This window comes from Enoplosus armatus, chromosome 14 (genome assembly GCF_043641665.1).
Source record: "Enoplosus armatus isolate fEnoArm2 chromosome 14, fEnoArm2.hap1, whole genome shotgun sequence".
In the NCBI taxonomy this organism is placed as follows: domain Eukaryota; kingdom Metazoa; phylum Chordata; class Actinopteri; order Centrarchiformes; family Enoplosidae; genus Enoplosus; species Enoplosus armatus.
In genome coordinates, this window is record NC_092193.1 from 2,475,487 (window position 1) to 2,497,017 (window position 21,531).

Sequence of the window (21,531 nt, forward strand, 5' to 3'; positions counted from 1 at the left end):
TCATGATTATGGTGATGTTATGATGATGATGATAATGATGGTGATGATGATGATGATGTGATGATGAGGATGACGGTCATGATGATGGTGATGGTGATGATGGTGATTGTGATGGTTATGATGATGATGGTTATGAGGGTGATGATGATGATGGTTATGACGGTGATGATGATGGTGAGGATGATAGTGATGATGATGGTGATGATGATGATAGTGATGGTGATGGTGGTGGTGATGATGATGATGATGATGATGATGATGATGGTTATGATGATGATGGTTATGACGGTGATAAAGATGGTGATGGTTATGGTTATGATGATGATGATGATGATGGTGATGTTGTGATGGTTATGATGATGGTGATGATGATGGTGATTGAGATGGTTATGATGGTGATGTTATGATGGTGATGTTTATGATTGTGATAATGGTGATGATGATGATGGTTATGAAGATGGTGATGTTACGATGGTTATGGTGGTGATGATGATGATGATGATGATGTTATGATGATGATGATGATGGTGATGATGATGTTATGATGATGATGGTGATGATGATGATGATGATGTTATGATGATGATGGTGATGTTGATGTTGTTGATGATGATGATGATGATGATGGTGATGATGATGATGATGATGATGGTGATGTTGATGTTGATGATGATGATGGTGGTGATGATGATGATGTTATGATGATGGTGATGGTGATGTTATGATGGTGATGGTTATGATTGTGATAATGGTGATCATGATAATGGTTATGAAGATGGTGATGTTACGATGGTTATGGTGGTGGTGATGATGATGATGATGATGATGTTATGATGATGATGATGATGATGATGATGATGGTGATGTTATGATGGTGATGGTTATGATTGTGATAATGGTGATCATGATAATGGTTATGAAGATGGTGATGTTACGATGGTTATGGTGGTGATGATGATGATGATGATGATGATGTTATGATGATGATGATGATGATGATGATGATGGTGATGGTGATGTTATGATGGTGATGGTTATGATTGTGATAATGGTGATGATGATGATGGTTATGAAGATGGTGATGTTACGATGGTTATGGTGGTGATGATGATGGTGTTGCTTATGCTGGAGCTGGATGTAGGATATAAAAAAAACGTAATGTTGTGCCTTTGGAAATATTTTTCTTCAACTTTTTTATTTGTAGTTTGGGTGTGCGGAGTTTGAATTGTGCTGCACTCAGCAGGGTGGGCAGGTTGTCTGACTGTACATTATTTGTTTGTTGTCTTTCGTTCCAATCACAGCTGTCAGGAACTCTAATCACGACTGTTTCAGATGCATTTCTTCAGCACAGCAGGCTGTTTTGTGGATTGACAGATTACATCCTGGACGAAATGAGTCACTAGAAGTTTGACTCAAGTCTGGATCAAAACTTTACAACCCAGGATCGTCTGGACCAACATGACAGTCTCATTCTGAAGCTTCATCTTCATGAAAATCAACATAACAATAAATGAAATGACCTCAAGTCCACAACGACACAATATCTGTTCTCTTATGTGTGTCAGGACTGACACAGATAAATCTGTGTAATAAATCCTCTTTATTGACTAAGTGCACAAACAAAATGTTGGTTATAACAAGGAACAAGTGAGAAAACTCTGCTCGTTTCTCTGTGACAAAGATGTTTCAGTGAGGAAAGTTGAAAGGACAGAGACTGACTGACAAACGCTCTTCTGCTCTGAACATGAACACGGTACTTTGTGGTGTTTCAGGGGGAAAACTGCCTCAGTTAAACTCTCATGTTACTTTCACATTTTCTCCATCAGCTTTGTATGATACCCTGGAATGAAGACCAGAAGAAAATACTTTGTTCATGTTTGTTTATTCATGATGTAAACCTTCAGTTTGTTCACACATCCCATCAGTAAAGTCTGTCCAATGATTTCATGTACAGATTCACTTCATCCACACAATCAGTTTGTTTGACCAGAATCTCAGCTATGAAAAAGAAAATAATCAATGATCTCCTTATTGATTATGATCATGATGATTACAGTTTTATAATAACTCATAGTCCCTCATTTATATGTGAACAACAACAACAACAACATTTGGTCTGCCAAACAAATGAATGTAATCGTAATTATAGATTTCTTTATACATTTACAAAAAGAGAACAAAATATCTTCGACACAGGAAGGTCTGGAGCTTTCTCTCTTGAGACTCATGCAGTGGAAGAGAAACAACAACATACAAATACATCAATATAAATATTCAACACACATTTAGAGTCAGAGAAGTTCACATTTTCCTGCAGAGAAACGTCAGTTCAGGTCAACAGAAATCATCATGAGCAGTGATAGCCTCCATGGCTAAACAGACACAGGAAGGAGCGCCACCTAAAGAAACTCAGACATTTACAGAACAACTAATGAGAAGATGGCAAAGTACCACCCATAATGTGTGATTGACAGGTGATCTCTGTGCAGTGAAGAAATGCCACAACAATCAGCTCTCAGCAACAAACAAGGAGACAAAATAAGTTCAAGAGTTAAAAGGCAGAATTTAACAAACTGTCCCTGAAATTACTTCTGACTATTTGACTTTACAGAACTCAGCAGCGTCATTAATGTAATAAAACTGAAGTCCAGCATAGAGAGGCTGAGTGAATGTGGTCTGGACTCTGTTGAGGAGAGTCATGGTTTCAGAGATGCTGTAGAAGGACAGAAAACCTGCACGGTGATCCAGGTACACTCCTACTCTGGAGGACGGAGGACCTGAGACGGGAGTTTGGACATTGTTGTACCAAAAGTTATAACTGTTTATGTGACAATATAACGCCCAAGATTTGTCATTGAATCCAAATCTACAATGATTCCAGCTCGCTGCTCTGCTGATATTCTTGTATGCGACTGCTACCTTAACTCCTTTCCCGCTCCACTCCACCTCCCAGTAACAACGTCCAGTCAGACTCTCTCTACTCAGGACCTGACAACATGTTGTGAATCTTTCTGGGTGACTAGAATAAGACTGATGTTGACTCATTGCTGTTCCTTTTCTGTTCCCCTCAGTTAATAACAGCTTTGTGTTTGCTGTGTTTGGATCCAGTGTGATTTCACGTGAATATTTTAAGAACTCAGCTCTGGTCTTGGGCTCTGGTTGTGGCAGTGAAACATCCACTTCAGTCACTCTCAGTGAGATGTTTGTCCTTTTCTCCCTCAGAACGTCCTGTAGTTGATCTCTGACTTCTGACAGAGCTGCTGTCACATCCTCAAAGTATCTCAGAGGACGGATATTGATGCTGGATGAGTCTGTAGACTCTCTGACTCGTGACAGGGAGGGGTAGTTGTGTAGAAAGTGGTTGTGATCCTCTGTGTGTGAGAGCTGCTTCAGCTCAGCGTCTTTCCTCTTCAGCTCAGTGACCTCCTGCTGCAGCTTCTCCTGAAGCTCTTTGACTCGACTCACTTCAGTTTCCTGCTTGGATCTGACTTGCTGCTTCACATCAGAGCTTCTTTTCTGGATGAGACGGATCAGCTCAGTAAAGATCTTCTCGCTGTCCTCCACTGCTTTATCAGCAGAGCGATTGATAGCCTCCACCTGCTGTTGAAGCAGCTTCACATCTTTCTCTCTGTCCGGGATTCTCTGCTGGATGTTTTGTCGACTCACCTCGAGCTCTCTCTGCCTCTCAGTCCTTTCTGCTGCAGCTGAGACTGTGTCGTGGCCTTTATGTTCATCCACAGAGCAGAGATAACAGATACACTGCTGATCAGTACGGCAGAACATCTTCATCACCTCATCATGTCGAGAGCAGATGTTCTCCTGGAGCTTCTCGGAGGGCTCCACCAGCTTGTGTTTCTTGAATGGAGGTACATCATAATGAGGCTGAAGGTGTTTCTCACAGTAAGAGACCAGACAGACCAGACAGGACTTGAGGGCTTTCAGTTTTCTCCCAGTGCAGAAATCACAGGCCACATCTTCAGGTCCAGCATAGCCGTGATCAGCAGGAGTAGCTTGGAGTCCAGTCTTCTTCAGTTCCTCCACTAAAACTGCTAACGTGGTGTTTTTCACCAGGACAGGCCTCGGTGTGAAGGTCTGCCTACACTGAGGGCAGCTGTGGGTTTTCTTCTTGTCCTCTTCATCCCAGTGGGTTTTAATACAGCTCATGCAGTAGCTGTGTCCACAGGGAATAGTCACCGGATCCTTCAGTAGATCCAGACACATCGAACAAGAGAAGGTTTCCCGGTCCAGTTGAGCTCCTTTCTGCGCCATTTCACCTCTCAGTCGCAGCGACTGTCTGAGTTTCACCTTCTTAGAAGTGAAAGTAGTTTGAGCTCTGATCTAAACAGCATGTGTCTCTGCAGTGAATGGGGCCTGTCAGCTCCGTCACTTCACCACCATGTTGGCTCCACCCGTCTTCAAACTGTAGATCTGAAGGGGAGGGAACAGGGAAATATATGGACAGAGTGGAGCTCGCTGTGTTTGAGAGGAGGAAGAGGAGGGAGGGCTTATCAAGCTCTGACTCAGTCCAGGAAGAGGAGCGGTTTGAGAGAGATACTGTGTGTTTAACACTTGTTTACAATAGAGCCCATTTCCCATTTAAAACACTGGTCACTTCAGCTGTTAGGAGGTGAACTCCTCTTTGAATCGGAGGCTTTGGAGATGGCTCCCCAGTTTTCAACATTACTGAGTTGTCCACATGATTTTCTCCATATCCTTCTTCTTAAATCGAATCATATATTCTAAATGTCCGTCACTGCAGCTGAAATGTTGGATTTGCTGTTGTTGCGGTAGGTTGAGCTGAAAGTTCCCCACCCGAGTGTCGATGCAGGTACCGGACGAGACCTCCACTCAGCCAAAAAACGTTGCAACCTGCTCAGTGTTGTTGTGTCTTCACCTTTTTTTCCATCTGATTTATCTGTTTGAGGTTTGCTGTTCATGTTCCTCAGCTTTCATGACTTCCTCTCCTGAGAAATAAATGTACAAATAATTTTCTTTTGGGCTTTTTTGTTGTTGTTTTTGGGGAGTTTAGGACAGAAGCAGAGGCTCTCCTGGAATCACAGTTAAGTTTTTTTTATGTGTGTTTCAGAGCGAGTTTTCTGGCACATACAGGATATTAACATGCGCAGATTGAGATGTCTGTTCAAACCATTTGATCACATGTGGACTGCATTTTGATGTGGCAAAGAAAACCAATAACTGTGCCATTATACAACTGTTGTTTTTGTCTTGACTGGGCAGTTTAACCTGTACATAGCTGAGCGCTTGCCATCTCGGGCTTTTAGTTTTTTGTTTTTATTTTAAGATGTGATTTTCTTGTTACTGAAAGTCCATCAAAGACTTCTCACATCTGGAGAAATCTACAATGTGACACCACTGACTGTAGGAGCGGTTTCCGTGCATTGTAACTTGCGGTGGATCCGTGCCGAGGTCGAGGCACATTTGACCTCAAACTTTGAGACGTAACACAGACGCTGATTACAAACTGGGCATCCCTGAACTGTGAATGTGTGCATGTGTGGAATAAATAAATGTACCACCCAGAAATCCAGACCGATGCAAAGGTGACTCTTTCTGAAGTGCGGTACCTCAGACTGGACGGTACCGCTTTCGAAGGGTTCTCTCAATTTTGGCGGTAAGACGGCCGCGAGTTCTGCACGGCTCTCCTGCATCGCCGGCATTAACGCGAACGCTCTCGTGGCGTTTTGAGGAGCTCCTTTCTCTCATGGACTTCTACGTGGAGCGTCACACCTCATATCAGCCTGTCGGTCGCCTCAGCTCTCAGTCTCCTCCTTCCTTTTCGCCCGTTTTGACAGTGCCATTGTTTTGTTTTTTTCCCCTCAAGGGTTGCATCTTGTCGTAAAAATGGACCCCCTTGTGGTTGTGTTTTATTTTCAAAGACATAATAACGAATGCACAGCAACTGACTGGAACCAGACTCGATCTCTTTATCAACTCACTGTGGTTTAACTCATTAACACCATGCTACGCTAACAGCTGTGGACAATCGATGACTCCATCGCGTTGGGGTTTGGACAGATCATTTTTGCCTAACGACACCTTTAACAGATGTGGAATGGAGGTTGCGTTCAAGAGGGCTTCTTTTTTTGTTTTTGTTTTGATTTTTTTCTTCTTCTTTTTTTGGGTCTATTCTTCCATCGAGACTGGAATCAAGCGTACGTGTCAGCTATAGATAATTTAAGTTACTCTGTGTCATGATGTAAAACTGTCTAATTTGGAGAAAAAAATGTAGCTTACTGAAAAATAAAGATTTAGGCACTGTTGAGGAGCCACTGTGTCGTTTGTGGCTTTTTATGAGCAGTTCTGTGAAAAAATGTTAATGTTTTTTAATGTAGTAGATTTGCGTGTTTTCTCTTGACCAATTTTAGAAGTTTGTTTGTACATGATTGAAATGAATATGGAACATAATTATACATATAAACAGCAGTCCATACATTCAAGAGTTCAAGGTTCACATTGTGTTCAGTACATTCAGGCTCGCACTAACAACATTAAATGCTTGGAAAGTACATAATATGATGCAGTTACAAAACAGGGATTGTTAATATTCATAACATGTTCGGAAGTGCATCATGAGTATCTGCATATGTAAACACGTACAATTTAAAAGCGCTAGCCAAAGCAGTGCTTTGAGCTAAATGCTAATGTTAGCAGGTATAATGTTCATCTTATTTTAGTGTGTTAGCATGCTAACATTTGCTAATTAACACCCAACACAAAGTGCAGCTTAGGTTGATGTGATTACAATCCATCCTGAAGAGAACATAAATGTTCCGAGTTTCAAGCACTAAATGTGAATATTTCAAAAGTAGAAAATTTTCAGGAAGTAGCTGGATATTGGCACCGTTACAGAAAAGAACACATTTCCTTGTTTTAAACTTGGGACCAAAATAAGCAACAAGACAAGTAACCGCAACCTACACATGACATGTACCGCTAATGTACACATGTTCACTGAGGGAAGCTCAGAGATGCATGTTCTGAACCACAACTGTCGACCGAGTGGAGGAGCTTTAACCTCCTCTACATCCCTGGTTAGCAGGATGACGGCGCCCTCTTGTGTTCAGTTTTCACATTTCAGTTGTTCACCTGCTGTGATGTTCACTGCAGAAAGACATGTCCAAACTTCATCAGCTGGCAGCTTTAAACAACATCAGTAAAGAGAGATTTAAATACAGGTAATATCACTCCGAGTCAGTTTGTTCACAGGAGTCACACCCTGTAACACTGATGCTGCATTCAGGTCACACGGGAAAGATGGTAGAGAAGAGTTTCCAAGGCACAAACAAAATGTTGGTTATAACAAGCAACAAGTGACAGAAAACTCTGCTCGTTTCTCTGTGACAAAGATGTTTCAGTGAGGAAAGTTGAAAGGACAGAGACTGACTGACAAACGCTCTTCTGCTCTGAACATGAACACGGTACTTTGTGGTGTTTCAGGAGGAAAACTGCCTCAGTTAAACTCTCATGTTACTTTCACATTTTCTCCATCAGCTTTGTATGATACCCTGGAATGAAGACCAGAAGAAAATACTTTGTTCATGTTTGTTTATTCATGATGTAAACCTTCAGTTTGTTCACACATCCCATCAGTAAAGTCTGTCCAATGATTTCATGTACAGATTCACTTCATCCACACAATCAGTTTGTTTGACCAGAATCTCAGCTATGAAAAAGAAAATAATCAATGATCTCCTTACTGATTATGATCATGATGATTACAGTTTTATAATAACTCAAAGTCCCTCATTTATATGTGAACAACAACAACAACAACATTTGGTCTGCCAAACAAATGAATGTAATCGTAATTATAGATTTCTTTACACATTTACAAAAAGAGAACAAAATATCTTCGACACAGGAAGGTCTGGAGCTTTCTCTCTTGAGACACATGCAGTGGAAGAGAAACAACAACATACAAATACATCAATACAAATATTCAACACACATTTAGAGCTCAGAGAAGTTCACATTTTCCTGCAGAGAAATGTCAGTTCAGGTCAACAGAAATCATCATGAGCAGTGATAGCCTCCATGGCTAAACCGACACAGGAAGGAGCGCCACCTAAAGAAACTCAGACATTTACAGAACAACTAATGAGAAGATGGCAAAGTACCACCCATAATGTTTGATTGACAGGTGATCTCTGTGCAGTGAAGAAATGCCACAACAATCAGCTCTCAGCAACAAACAAGGAGACAAAATAAGTTCAAGAGTCAAAAGGCAGAATTTAACAAACTGTCCCTGAAATGACTTCTGACTATTTGACTTTACAGAACTCAGCAGTGACTCCAACATCTGAAAACCGAAGTCCAGCATAGAGAGGCTGAGTGAATGTGGTCTGGACTCTGTGGAGGAGAGTCATGGTTTCAGAGATGCTGTATAACGACAGAATGCCTGCACTGTGATCCAGGTACACTCCTACTCTGGAGGACCGAGGACCTGAGACGGGAGTTTGGACTCTGTTGAAACAAAAGTTATAACTGTTTTTGGCACATCTTAACGCCCAAGATTTGTCATTATATCCAAATACACATTCATCTGACCTCCCTGCTCTGCTGATACTCTTGTATGCGACTGCTACGTTAACTGCTGTCCCGTTCCACTCCGTCTCCCAGTAACAACGTCCAGTCAGACTCTCTCTACTCAGGACCTGAAACCATGCAGTGAATCTGTCTGGGTGACTAGAATAAGACTGTTGTTTTCTCATTGCTGCTCCTTTTCTGTTCCCCTCAGATAATAACAGCTTTGTGTGTGCTGTGTTTGGATCCAGTGTGATTTCACGTGAATATTTTAAGAACTCAGCTCTGGTCTTGGGCTCTGGTTGTGGCAGTAAAACATCCACTTCAGTCACTCTCAGTGAGATGTTTTTCCTCTTCTCTCTCAGAACTTCCTGTAGTTGATCTCTGACTTCTGACAGAGCCGCTGTCACATCCTCAAAGTATCTCAGAGGACGGATATTGATGCTGGATGAGTCTGTAGACTCACTGAGTCGTGACAGGGAGGGGTAGTTGTGTAGAAAGTGGTTGTGATCTGTGTGTGAGAGCTGCTTCAGCTCTGCGTCTTTCCTCTTCAGCTCAGTGACCTCCTGCTGCAGCTTCTCCTGAAGCTCTTTGACTCGATTCACTTCAGTTTCCTGCTTGGATCTGACCTGCTGCTTCACATCAGAGCTTCTTTTCTGGATGAGACGGATCAGCTCAGTGAAGATCTTCTCGCTGTCCTCCACTGCTTTATCAGCAGAGCGATTGATAGCCTCCACCTCCTGTTGAAGCAGCTTCACATCTTTCTCTCTGTCCTGGATTCTCTGCTGGATGTTTTGTCGACTCACCTCGAGCTCTCTCTGCCTCTCAGTCCTTTCTGCTGCAGCTGAGACTGTGTCGTGGCCTTTATGTTCATCCACAGAGCAGAGATAACAGATACACTGCTGATCAGTACGGCAGAACATCTTCATCACCTCATCATGACGAGAGCAGATGTTCTCCTGGAGCTTCTCGGAGGGCTCCACCAGCTTGTGTTTCTTGAATGGAGGTACATCATAATGAGGCTGAAGGTGTTCCTCACAGTAAGAGACCAGACAGACCAGACAGGACTTGAGGGCTTTCAGTTTTCTCCCAGTGCAGAAATCACAGACCACATCTTCAGGTCCAGCATAGCCGTGATCAGCAGGAGCAGCTTGGAGTCCAGTCTTCTTCAGTTCCTCCACTAAATCTGCTAACATGGTGTTTTTCACCAGGACAGGCCTCTGTGTGAAGGTCTGCCTACACTGAGGGCAACTGTGGGTTTTCTTCTCGACCTCTTCATCCCAGAAGCTTTTAATACAGCTCATGCAGTAGCTGTGTCCACAGGGAATAGTCACCGGATCCTTCAGTAGATCCAGACACATCGAACAAGAGAAGGTTTCCCGGTCCAGCTGAACTCCTTTCTGCGCCATTTTACCTCTCAGTCGCAGCGACTGTCTGAGTTTCACCTTCTTAGAAGTGAAAGTAGTTTGAGCTCTGATCTAAACAGCATGTGTCTCTGCAGTGAATGGGGCCCGTCAGCTCCGTCACTTCACCACCATGTTGGCTCCACCCGTCTTCAAACTGTAGATCTGAAGGGGAGGGAACAGGGAAATATATGGACAGAGTGGAGCTCGCTGTGTTTGAGAGGAGGAAGAGGAGGGAGGGCTTATCAAGCTCTGACTCAGTCCAGGAAGAGGAGCGGTTTGAGAGAGATACTGTGTGTTTAACACTTGTTTTCAATAGAGCCCATTTCCCATTTAAAACACTGGTCACTTCAGCTGTTAGGAGGTGAACTCCTCTTTGAATCGGAGGCTTTGGAGATGGCTCCCCAGTTTTCAACATTACTGAATTGTCCACATGATTTTCTCCATATCCTTCTTCTTAAATCGAATCATATATTCTCAATGTCCGTCACTGCAGCTCCGTCTCACTACTTCTCATGTTTGTCTTTCCATGTTTCCACAATTTATTTTGAGTATAAGTTGTTGGAGTAATAAGTCCATGTATTCTTAGAGGCAGTTATTCAGACTATAACAGTTCATTAAGATTGTCTGTGTTACTGACAGAAATGCAGATGAAATAAGGCACTGTGTTCACTGTTTCTTTACATCCTGGTGTTGTTGTCAGAGTAAACTATGACTTGACAGGAGGGAATATGTACATTTAACATTGATGACAGGGTAATCAGTTCCATCCTTCCAGAGCCTCTTCACATCAGGACAAAGCCATAACATGTGCATGAGTGCGTCAACCTCTGACACAGTCTGCGTCCTTTTCTTTAATATACATGGTGTTAGATAAGCTCTGTGTAACATTTTCAGGTGAATTATCTCACACCTCACACAGTTGGACTCCTGTGTTTTAGATTTCAGGATATCTTCCCATTGAGCTGTGGTTTGGAGCACTCCCATGTTCTCTGATATTTATCTCAATATCGTTCTATCACCACCATTTGCAATGTGTCTTTTTGAAGCTGTTGAAAGGGTTAAGTAATTTGAATTAAACTGCTTTTGTTTGCAAAACATCATAAATGTATTTTTTCCCATCTTGAGCTGTATGATATTTGACAACAAAATCTTTCAGGTGGAAGAAGAGATCTTTAAAATGACTTTTGATCCTCAAAACGTATGAATTCACCCTCAGTTGGTCCTGATGAGAATGAAGAGCCACAAGATGGCAGCGTGTTCACAGAGGACGCTGCAGACGCTCCTCCTTCATCAGCACTGTCCTGTTTGTGGTGGTGATTATCATGATGATGATGATGATGATGATGATGACGGTGATGATGATGGTGATGACGGGTATGATGATGATGATGATGGTGGTGATGGTGGTGATGATGATGATGATGATGATGGTGGTGATGATGATGATGATGATTTGATGATGGTGGTGATGATGGTGATGATGATGATGATGATGATGATGATGTTATGATGGTGATGGTTATGATTGTGATAATGGTGATGACGATGATGGTTATGAAGATGGTGATGTTACTATGGTTATGGTGGTGGTGATGATGATGATGTTATGATGATGATGATGATGGTGATGGTGATGTTATGATGATGATGGTGATGATGATGATGATGATGATGATGATGATGGTGGTTATGAAGATGGTGATGTCACGATGGTTATGGTGATGATGATGATGGTGATGTTCTCATGGTGATGGTTATGATTGTGATGATGGTGATGATGATGATGATGATGATGGCGATGACGGTCATGATGATGGTGAGGATGATGGTTATTATGGTAATGATGATGGTTATGATGATGATGATGATGATGATGGTGATGGTTATGATTGTGATGATGATGGTGATGGTGATGATGATGATGACGGTCATGATGATGTTGAGGATGATGGTTATTATGGTATTGATGATGGTTATGATGATGTTGATGTTCTGATGGTGATGATGATGGTGATTGAGATGGTTATGATGATGATGGTTATGACGGTGATGATTATGGTGATGATGATGATGATGATGATGATGATGTGATCATGATTATGGTGATATTATGATGATGATGATGATGGTGATGATGATGATGATGTGATGATGAGGATGACGGTCATGATGATGGTGATGGTGATGATGGTGATGGAGATGGTTATGATGATGATGGTTATGACGGTGATGATGATGATGATGGTGATGACGGTTATGATGATGGTGAGGATGATAGTGATGATGATGATGGTGATGATGATGATGATGATAGTGATGGTTATGATGGTGATCATGGTGATGGTGGTGGTGATGATGATGATGATGGTGATGATGGTGATGGTTATGATGATGGTGATGATGATGGTGATTGAGATGGTTATGATGGTGATGACGGTTATGATGATGATGGTGATGTTATGATGGTGATGTTTATGATTGTGATGATGGTGATGATGATGATGGTTATGAAGATGGTGATGTTACGATGGTTATGGTGGTGATGATGATGATGATGTTATGATGATGATGATGATGATGATGATGATGATGGTGATGTTATGATGGTGATGTTTATGATTGTGATAATGGTGATGATGATGACGGTTATGATGATGGTGATGTTACGATGGTTATGGTGGTGATGATGATGGTGTTGCTTATGCTGGAGCTGGATGTAGGATATAAAAAAAACCTAATCTTGTGCTTTTGGAAATATTTTTCTTTAACTTTTTTTATTTGTAGTTTGGGTGTGCGGAGTTTGAATTGTGCTGCACTCGGCAGGGTGGGCAGGTTGTCTGATTGTACATTTTTTGTTTGTTGTCTTTCGTTCCAATCACAGCTGTCAGGAACTCTAATCACAACTGTTTCAGATGCATTTCTTCAGCACAGCAGGCTGTTTTGTGGATTGACAGATTACATCCTGGACAAAATGTGTCACTTGAAGTTTGACTCAAGTCTGGATGAAAACTTTACAACCCAGGATCGTCTGGACCAACATGACTCATTCTGAAGCTTCATCTTCATGAAAATCAACATAACAATAAATGAAATGAAATCAAGTCCACAACAACACAATATCTGTTCTTTTATGTGTGTCAGGACTGACTCAGATAAATCTGTGTAATAAATCCTCTTTATTGACTAAGTGCACAAACAAAATGTTGGTTATAACAAGCAACAAGTGAGAAAACTCTGCTCGTTTCTCTGTGACAAAGATGTTTCAGTGAGGAAAGTTGAAAGGACAGAGACTGACTGACAAACGCTCTTCTGCTCTGAACATGAACACGGTACTTTGTGGTGTTTCAGGGAGAAAACTGCCTCAGTTAAACTCTCATGTTAGTTTCACATTTTCTCCATCAGCTTTGTATGATACCCTGGAATGAAGACCAGAAGAAAATACTTTGTTCATGTTTGTTTATTCATGATGTAAACCTTCAGTTTGTTCACACATCCCATCAGTAAAGTCTGTCCAATGATTTCATGAACAGATTCACTTCATCCACACAATCAGTTTGTTTGACCAGAATCTCAGCTATTAAAAAGAAAATAATCAATGATCTCCTTATTGATTATGATCATGATGATTACAGTTTTATAATAACTCATAGTCCCTCATTTATAAGTGAACAACAACAACAACAACAACATTTGGTCTGCCAAACAAATGAATGTAATCGTAATTATAGATTTCTTTATACAAAGAGAACAAAATATCTTCGACACAGGAAGGTCTGGAGCTTTCTCTCTTGAGACACATGCAGTGGAAGAGAAACAACAACATACAAATATATCAATATAAATATTCAACACACATTTAGAGCTCAGAGAAGTTTACATTTTCCTGCAGAGAAAAGTCAGTTCAGGTCAACAGAAATCATCATGAGCAGTGATAGCCTCCATGGCTAAACAGACACAGGAAGGAGCGCCACCTAAAGAAACTCAGACATCTACAGAACAACTAATGAGAAGATGGCAAAGTACCATCCATAAAGTTTGATTGACAGGTGATCTCTGTGCAGTGAAGAAATGCCACAACAATCAGCTCTCAGCAACAAACAAGGAGACAAAATAAGTTCAAGAGTTAAAAGGCAGAATTTAACAAACTGTCCCTGAAATGACTTCTGACTATTTGACTTTACAGAACTCAGCAGCGTCATTAATGTAATAAAACTGAAGTCCAGCATAGAGAGGCTGAGTGAATGTGGTCTGGACTCTGTGGAGGAGAGTCATGGTTTCAGAGATGCTGTAGAAGGACAGAATACCTGCACGGTGATCCAGGTACACTCCTACTCTGGAGGACGGAGGACCTGAGACGGGAGTTTGGACTCTGTTGTACCAAAAGTTATAACTGTTTATGTGACAATATAACGCCCAAGATTTGTCATTGAATCCAAATCCACAATTATTCCAACTCGCTGCTCTGCTGATATTTTTGTATGCGACTGCTACGTTAACTGCTGTCCCGCTCCACTCCACCTCCCAGTAACAACGTCCAGTCAGACTCTGTCTACTCAGGACCTGAAACCATGCAGTGAATCTGTCTGGGTGACTAGAGTAAGACTGATATTGACTCATTGCTGCTCCTTTTCTGTTCCCCTCAGATAATAACAGCTGTGTGTTTGCTGTGTTTGGATCCAGTGTGATTTCACGTGAATATTTTAAGAACTCAGCTCTGGTCTTGGGCTCTGGTTGTGGCAGTAAAACATCCACTTCAGTCACTCTCAGTGAGATGTTTGTCCATGTCTCTCTCAGAACGTCTTGTAGTTGATCTCTGACTTCTGACAGAGCCGCTGTCACATCCTCAAAGTATCTCAGAGGACGGATATTGATGCTGGATGAGTCTTTAGACTCTCTGAGTCGTGACAGGGAGGGGTAGTTGTGTAGAAAGTGGTTGTGATCTGTGTGTGAGAGCTGCTTCAGCTCAGCGTCTTTCCTCTTCAGCTCAGTGACCTCCTGCTGCAGCTTCTCCTGAAGCTCTTTGACTCGACTCACTTCAGTTTCCTGCTTGGATCTGACCTGCTGCTTCACATCAGAGCTTCTTTTCTGGATGAGACGGATCAGCTCAGTGAAGATCTTCTCGCTGTCCTCCACTGCTTTATCAGCAGAGCGATTGATAGCCTCCACCTCCTGTGGAAGCAGCTTCACATCTTTCTCTCTGTCCTGGATTCTCTGCTGGATGTTTTGTCGACTCACCTCGAGCTCTCTCTGCCTCTCAGTCCTTTCTGCTGCAGCTGAGACTGTGTCCTGGCCTTTATGTTCATCCACAGAGCAGAGATAACAGATACACTGCTGATCAGTACGGCAGAACATCTTCATCACCTCATCATGACGAGAGCAGATGTTCTCCTGGAGCTTCTCGGAGGGCTCCACCAGCTTGTGTTTCTTGAATGGAGGTACATCATAATGAGGCTGAAGGTGTTCCTCACAGTAAGAGACCAGACAGACCAGACAGGACTTGAGGGCTTTCAGTTTTCTCCCAGTGCAGAAATCACAGGCCACATCTTCAGGTCCAGCATAGCCGTGATCAGCAGGAGCAGCTTGGAGTCCAGTCTTCTTCAGTTCCTCCACTAAATCTGCTAACGTGGTGTTTTTCACCAGGACAGGCCTCGGTGTGAAGGTCTGCCTACACTGAGGGCAACTGTGGGTTTTCTTCTCGTCCTCTTCATCCCAGAAACTTTTAATACAGCTCATGCAGTAGCTGTGTCCACAGGGAATAGTCACCGGATCCTTCAGTAGATCCAGACACATCGAACAAGAGAAGGTTTCCCGGTCCAGCTGAACTCCTTTCTGCGCCATTTTACCTCTCAGTCGCAGCGACTGTCTGAGTTTCACTTTCTTAGAAGTGAAAGTAGTTTGAGCTCTGATCTAAACAGCATGTGTCTCTGCAGTGAATGGGGCCTGTCAGCTCCGTCACTTCACCACCATGTTGGCTCCACCCATCTTCAAACTGTAGATCTGAAGGGGAGGGAACAGGGAAATATATGGACAGAGTGGAGCTCGCTGTGTTTGAGAGGAGGAAGAGGAGGGAGGGCTGTTGAAAGGGTTAAGTCATTTGAATTAAACTGCTTTTGTTTGCAAAACATCATAAATGTATTTTTTCTCATCTTGAGCTGTATGATATTTGACAACAAAATCTTTCAGGTGGAAGAAGAGATCTTTAAAATGACTTTTGATTCTCAAAACGTATGAATTCAGCCTCAGTTGGTCCTGATGAGAGTGAAGAGCCACAAGATGGCAGCGTGTTCACAGAGGACGCTGCAGACGCTCCTCCTTCATCAGCACTGTCCTGGTGGTGGTGGTGATGATGATGATGATGATGATGATGTTATGATGATGATGGTGATGTTGATGATGATGATGATGATGATGTTATGATGATGCTGATGGTGATGTTATGATGGTGATGTTTATGATTGTGATAATGGTGATGATGATGATGATGATGATGATGATGGTTATGAAGATGGTGATGTTACGATGGTTATGGTGGTGATGATGATGATGATGATGATGTTATGATGATGATGATGATGGTGATGTTATGATGGTGATGGTTTTGATTGTGATAATGGTGATGATGATGATGGTTATGAAGATGGTGATGATACGATGGTTATGATGGTGGTGATGATGATGATGATGATGATGGTGATCATGGTGATGATGATTTTATGATGATGGTGGCAATGACGTTATGATGATGGTGAGGATGATGATCATGGTAATGATGGTGATGATGGTTATGTTGATGATGATGATGGTTATGAAGATGGTGATGTTACGATGGTTATGGTGGTGATGATGATGATGATGATGATGTTATGATGATGATGATGATGGTGATGTTATGATGGTGATGGTTTTGATTGTGATAATGGTGATGATGATGATGGTTATGAAGATGGTGATGATACGATGGTTATGATGGTGGTGATGATGATGATGATGATGATGGTGATCATGGTGATGATGATTTTATGATGATGGTGGCAATGACTTTATGATGATGGTGAGGATGATGATCATGGTAATGATGGTGATGATGGTTATGTTGATGATGATGATTTTTATGATGGTGATGATGGTTATGTTGATGATGATGATGATGATGATGATTGTTATGATGGTGATGATGATGATGGTTATAAAGGTGATGATGGTTATGATGGTGATGATGATGATGATGATGATGATGATGTTATGATGATGATGGTGATGTTGATGATGATGATGATGATGATGATGATGTTATGATGATGATGGTGATGTTGATGATGATGATGGTGATGATGATGATGATGATATGATGATGATGGTGATGGTGATGTTATGATGGTGATGGTTATGATTGTGATAATGGTGATGATGATGATGATGGTTATGAAGATGGTGATGTTACGATGGTTATGGTGGTGATGATGATGTAGGATATAAAAAAAACGTAATGTTGTGCCTTTGGAAATATTTTTCTTCAACTTTTTTATTTGTAGTTTGGGTGTGCGGAGTTTGAATTGTGCTGCACTCGGCAGGGTGGGCAGGTTGTCTGATTGTACATTTTTTGTTTGTTGTCCTTCGTTCCAATCACAGCTGTCAGGAACTCTAAACATGACTGTTTCAGATGCATTTCTTCAGCACAGCAGGCTGTTTTGTGGATTGACAGATTACATCCTGGACGACATGAGTCACGAGAAGTTTGACTCAAGTCTGGATGAAAACTTTACAACCCAGGATCGTCTGGACCAACATGACAGTCTCATTCTGAAGCTTCATCTTCATGAAAATCAACATAACAATAAATGAAATGACCTCAAGTCCACAACGACACAATATCTGTTCTCTTATGTGTGTCAGGACTGACACAGATAAATCTGTGTAATAAATCCTCTTTATTGACTAAGTGCACAAACAAAATGTTGGTTATAACAAGTAACAAGTGAGAAAACTCTGCTCGTTTCTCTGTGACAAAGATGTTTCAGTGAGGAAAGTTGAAAGGACAGAGACTGACTGACAAACGCTCTTCTGCTCTGAACATGAACACGGTACTTTGTGGTGTTTCAGGAGGAAAACTGCCTCAGTTAAACTCTCATGTTACTTTCACATTTTCTCCATCAGCTTTGTATGATACCCTGGAATGAAGACCAGAAGAAAATACTTTGTTCATGTTTGTTTATTCATGATGTAAACCTTCAGTTTGTTCACACATCCCATCAGTAAAGTCTGTCCAATGATTTCATGTACAGATTCACTTCATCCACACAATCAGTTTGTTTGACCAGAATCTCAGCTATGAAAAAGAAAATAATCAATGATCTCCTTACTGATTATGATCATGATGATTACAGTTTTATAATAACTCATAGTCCCTCATTTATATGTCAACAACAACAACAACAACATTTGGTCTGCCAAACAAATGAATGTAATCGTAATTATAGATTTCTTTATACATTTACAAAAAGAGAACAAAATATCTTCGACACAGGAAGGTCTGGAGCTTTCTCTCTTGAGACACATGCAGTGGAAGAGAAACAACAACATACAAATACATCAATATAAATATTCAACACACATTTAGAGTCAGAGAAGTTCACATTTTCCTGCAGAGAAACGTCAGTTCAGGTCAACAGAAATCATCATGAGCAGTGATAGCCTCCATGGCTAAACAGACACAGGAAGGAGCGCCACCTAAAGAAACTCAGACATTTACAGAACAACTAATGAGAAGAAGGCAAAGTACCACCCATAATGTTTGATTGACAGGTGATCTCTGTGCAGTGAAGAAATGCCACAACAATCAGCTCTCAGCAACAAACAAGGAGACAAAATAAGTTCAAGAGTTAAAACGCAGAATTTAACAAACTGTCCCTGAAATGACTTCTGACTATTTGACTTTACAGAACTCAGCCGTGTTTCCAGAAAAGGAGTAAAACCAAAGTCCAGCATAGAGAGGCTGAGTGAATGTGGTCTGGACTCTGTGGAGGAGAGTCATGGTTTCAGAGATGCTGAAGAAGGACAGAATACCTCCACGGTGATCCAGGTACACTCCTACTCTGGAGGACCGAGGACCTGAGACGGGAGTTTGGACTCTGTTGTACCAAAAGTTATAACTGTTTTTGTCACATCTTAACGCCCAAGATTTGTCATTATATCCAAATACACATTCATCTGAGCCCCCTGCTCTGCTGATATTCTTGTATGCGACTGCTACGTTTACTCCTGTCCCGCTCCACTCCACCTCCCAGTAACAACGTCCAGTCAGACTCTCTCTAGTCAGGACCTGAAACCATGCAGTGAATCTGTCTGGGTGACTAGAATAAGACTGTTGTTCACTCATTACTGTTGCTTTTCTGTTCCCCTCAGATAATAACAGCTTTGTGTTTGCTGTGTTTGGATCCAGTGTGATTTCACGTGAATATTTTAAGAACTCAGCTCTGGTCTTGGGCTCTGGTTGTGGCAATAAAACATCCACTTCAGTCACTCTCAGTGAGATGTTTGTCCTTTTCTCTCTCAGAACGTCCTGTAGTTGATCTCTGACTTCTGACAGAGCTGCTGTCACATCCTCAAAGTATCTCAGAGGACGGATATTGATGCTGGATGAGTCTGTAGACTCTCTGACTCGTGACAGGGAGGGGTAGTTGTGTAGAAAGTGGTTGTGATCCTCTGTGCGTGAGAGCTGCTTCAGCTCAGCGTCTTTCCTCTTCAGCTCAGTGACCTCCTGCTGCAGCTTCTCCTGAAGCTCTTTGACTCGACTCACTTCAGTTTCCTGCTTGGATCTGACCTGCTGCTTCACATCAGAGCTTCTTTTCTGGATGAGACGGATCAGCTCAGTAAAGATCTTCTCGCTGTCCTCCACTGCTTTATCAGCAGAGCGATTGATAGCCTCCACCTGCTGTTGAAGCAGTTTCACATCTTTCTCTCTGTCCTGGATTCTCTGCTGGATGTTTTGTCGACTCACCTCGAGCTCTCTCTGCCTCTCAGTCCTTTCTGCTGCAGCTGAGACTGTGTCGTGGCCTTTATGTTCATCCACAGAGCAGAGATAACAGATACACTGCTGATCAGTACGGCAGAACATCTTCATCACCTCATCATGACGAGAGCAGATGTTCTCCTGGAGCTTCTCGGAGGGCTCCACCAGCTTGTGTTTCTTTAATGGAGGTACATCATAATGAGGCTGAAGGTGTTCCTCACAGTAAGAGACCAGACAGACCAGACAGGACTTGAGGGCTTTCAGTTTTCTCCCATTGCAGAAATCACAGGCCACATCTTCAGGTCCAGCATAGCCGTGATCAGCAGGAGCAGCTTGGAGTCCAGTCTTCTTCAGTTCCTCCACTAAAACTGCTAACGTGGTGTTTTTCACCAGGACAGGCCTTGGTGTGAAGGTCTGCCTACACTGAGGGCAGCTGTGGGTTTTCTTCTCGTCCTCTTCATCCCAGAAGCTTTTAATACAGCTCATGCAGTAGCTGTGTCCACAGGGAATAGTCACCGGATCCTTCAGTAGATCCAGACACATCGAACAAGAGAAGGTTTCCCTGTCCAGCTGAGCTCCTTTCTGCGCCATTTTACCTCTCAGTCGCAGCGACTGTCTGAGTTTCACCTTCTTAGAAGTGAAAGTAGTTTGAGCTCTGATCTAAACAGCATGTGTCTCTGCAGTGAATGGGGCCTGTCAGCTCCGTCACTTCACCACCATGTTGGCTCCACCCGTCTTCAAACTGTAGATCTGAAGGGGAGGGAACAGGGAAATATATGGACAGAGTGGAGCTCGCTGTGTTTGAGAGGAGGAAGAGGAGGGAGGGCTTATCAAGCTCTTACTCAGTCCAGGAAGAGGAGCGGTTTGAGAGAGATACTGTGTGTTTAACACTTGTTTACAATAGAGCCCATTTCCCATTTAAAACACTGGTCACTTCAGCTGTTAGGAGGTGAACTCCTCTTTGAATCGGAGGCTTTGGAGATGGCTCCCCAGTTTTCAACATTACTGAATTGTCCACATGATTTTCTCCATATCCTTCTTCTTAAATCGAATCATATATTCTAAATGTCCGTCACTGCAGCTCCGTCTCACTACTGCTCATGTTTGTCTTTACATGTTTCCACAATTTACTTTGAGTATAAGTTGTTGGAGTAATAAGTCCATGTATTCTTTGAGGCAGTTATTCAGACTATAACAGTTCATTAAGATTGTCTGTGTTACTGATAGAAATGCAGATGAAATAAGGCACTGTGTTCACTGTTTCTTTACATCCTGGTGTTGTTGTCAGAGTAAACTATGACTTGACAGGAGGGAATCTGTACTTTTAACATTGATGACAGGGTAATCAGTTCCATCCTTCCAGAGCCTCTTCACATCAGGACAAAGCCATAACATGTGCATGAGTGTGTCAACCTCTGATACAGTCTGCGTTCTTTTTTTTAATCTACATGGCGTTAGATAAGCTCTGTGTAACATTTTCAGGTGAATTATCTCACACCTCACACAGTTGGACTCCTGTGTTGTAGATTTCAGGATATCTTCCCATTGAGCTGTGGTTTGGAGCACTCCCAT

The 21,531-nt window shown here is 42.1% G+C and overlaps 4 protein-coding genes across 4 annotated transcripts; all 4 read right to left on the reverse strand.

The window, feature by feature from the left end:
• Positions 1 to 2,595: 2,595 nt before the first annotated feature.
• Positions 2,596 to 4,269, reverse strand: LOC139296697 (tripartite motif-containing protein 16-like). Its single transcript, XM_070919170.1, has 2 exons — positions 3,774 to 4,269; positions 2,596 to 3,704 (listed from the first exon to the last, which is right to left on the reverse strand). Exons 1-2 carry the CDS (start codon positions 4,267 to 4,269, stop codon positions 2,596 to 2,598), a joined length of 1,605 nt encoding a protein of 534 aa, XP_070775271.1.
• Positions 4,270 to 8,282: 4,013 nt separating this feature from the next.
• Positions 8,283 to 9,953, reverse strand: LOC139296695 (tripartite motif-containing protein 16-like). Its single transcript, XM_070919169.1, has one exon. The coding sequence runs from the start codon at positions 9,951 to 9,953 to the stop codon at positions 8,283 to 8,285; it is 1,671 nt and encodes a 556-aa protein (XP_070775270.1).
• A 4,164-nt stretch (positions 9,954 to 14,117) lies between these two features.
• Positions 14,118 to 15,803, reverse strand: LOC139296986 (tripartite motif-containing protein 16-like). Its single transcript, XM_070919560.1, has one exon. It carries the CDS (start codon positions 15,786 to 15,788, stop codon positions 14,118 to 14,120), a length of 1,671 nt encoding a protein of 556 aa, XP_070775661.1. The 5' UTR covers positions 15,789 to 15,803.
• Positions 15,804 to 18,873: 3,070 nt separating this feature from the next.
• On the reverse strand, positions 18,874 to 20,565 carry LOC139296984 (tripartite motif-containing protein 16-like). The gene has a single exon (XM_070919557.1). It carries the CDS (start codon positions 20,548 to 20,550, stop codon positions 18,874 to 18,876), a length of 1,677 nt encoding a protein of 558 aa, XP_070775658.1. The 5' UTR covers positions 20,551 to 20,565.
• Between the last annotated feature and the right edge of the window lie 966 nt (positions 20,566 to 21,531).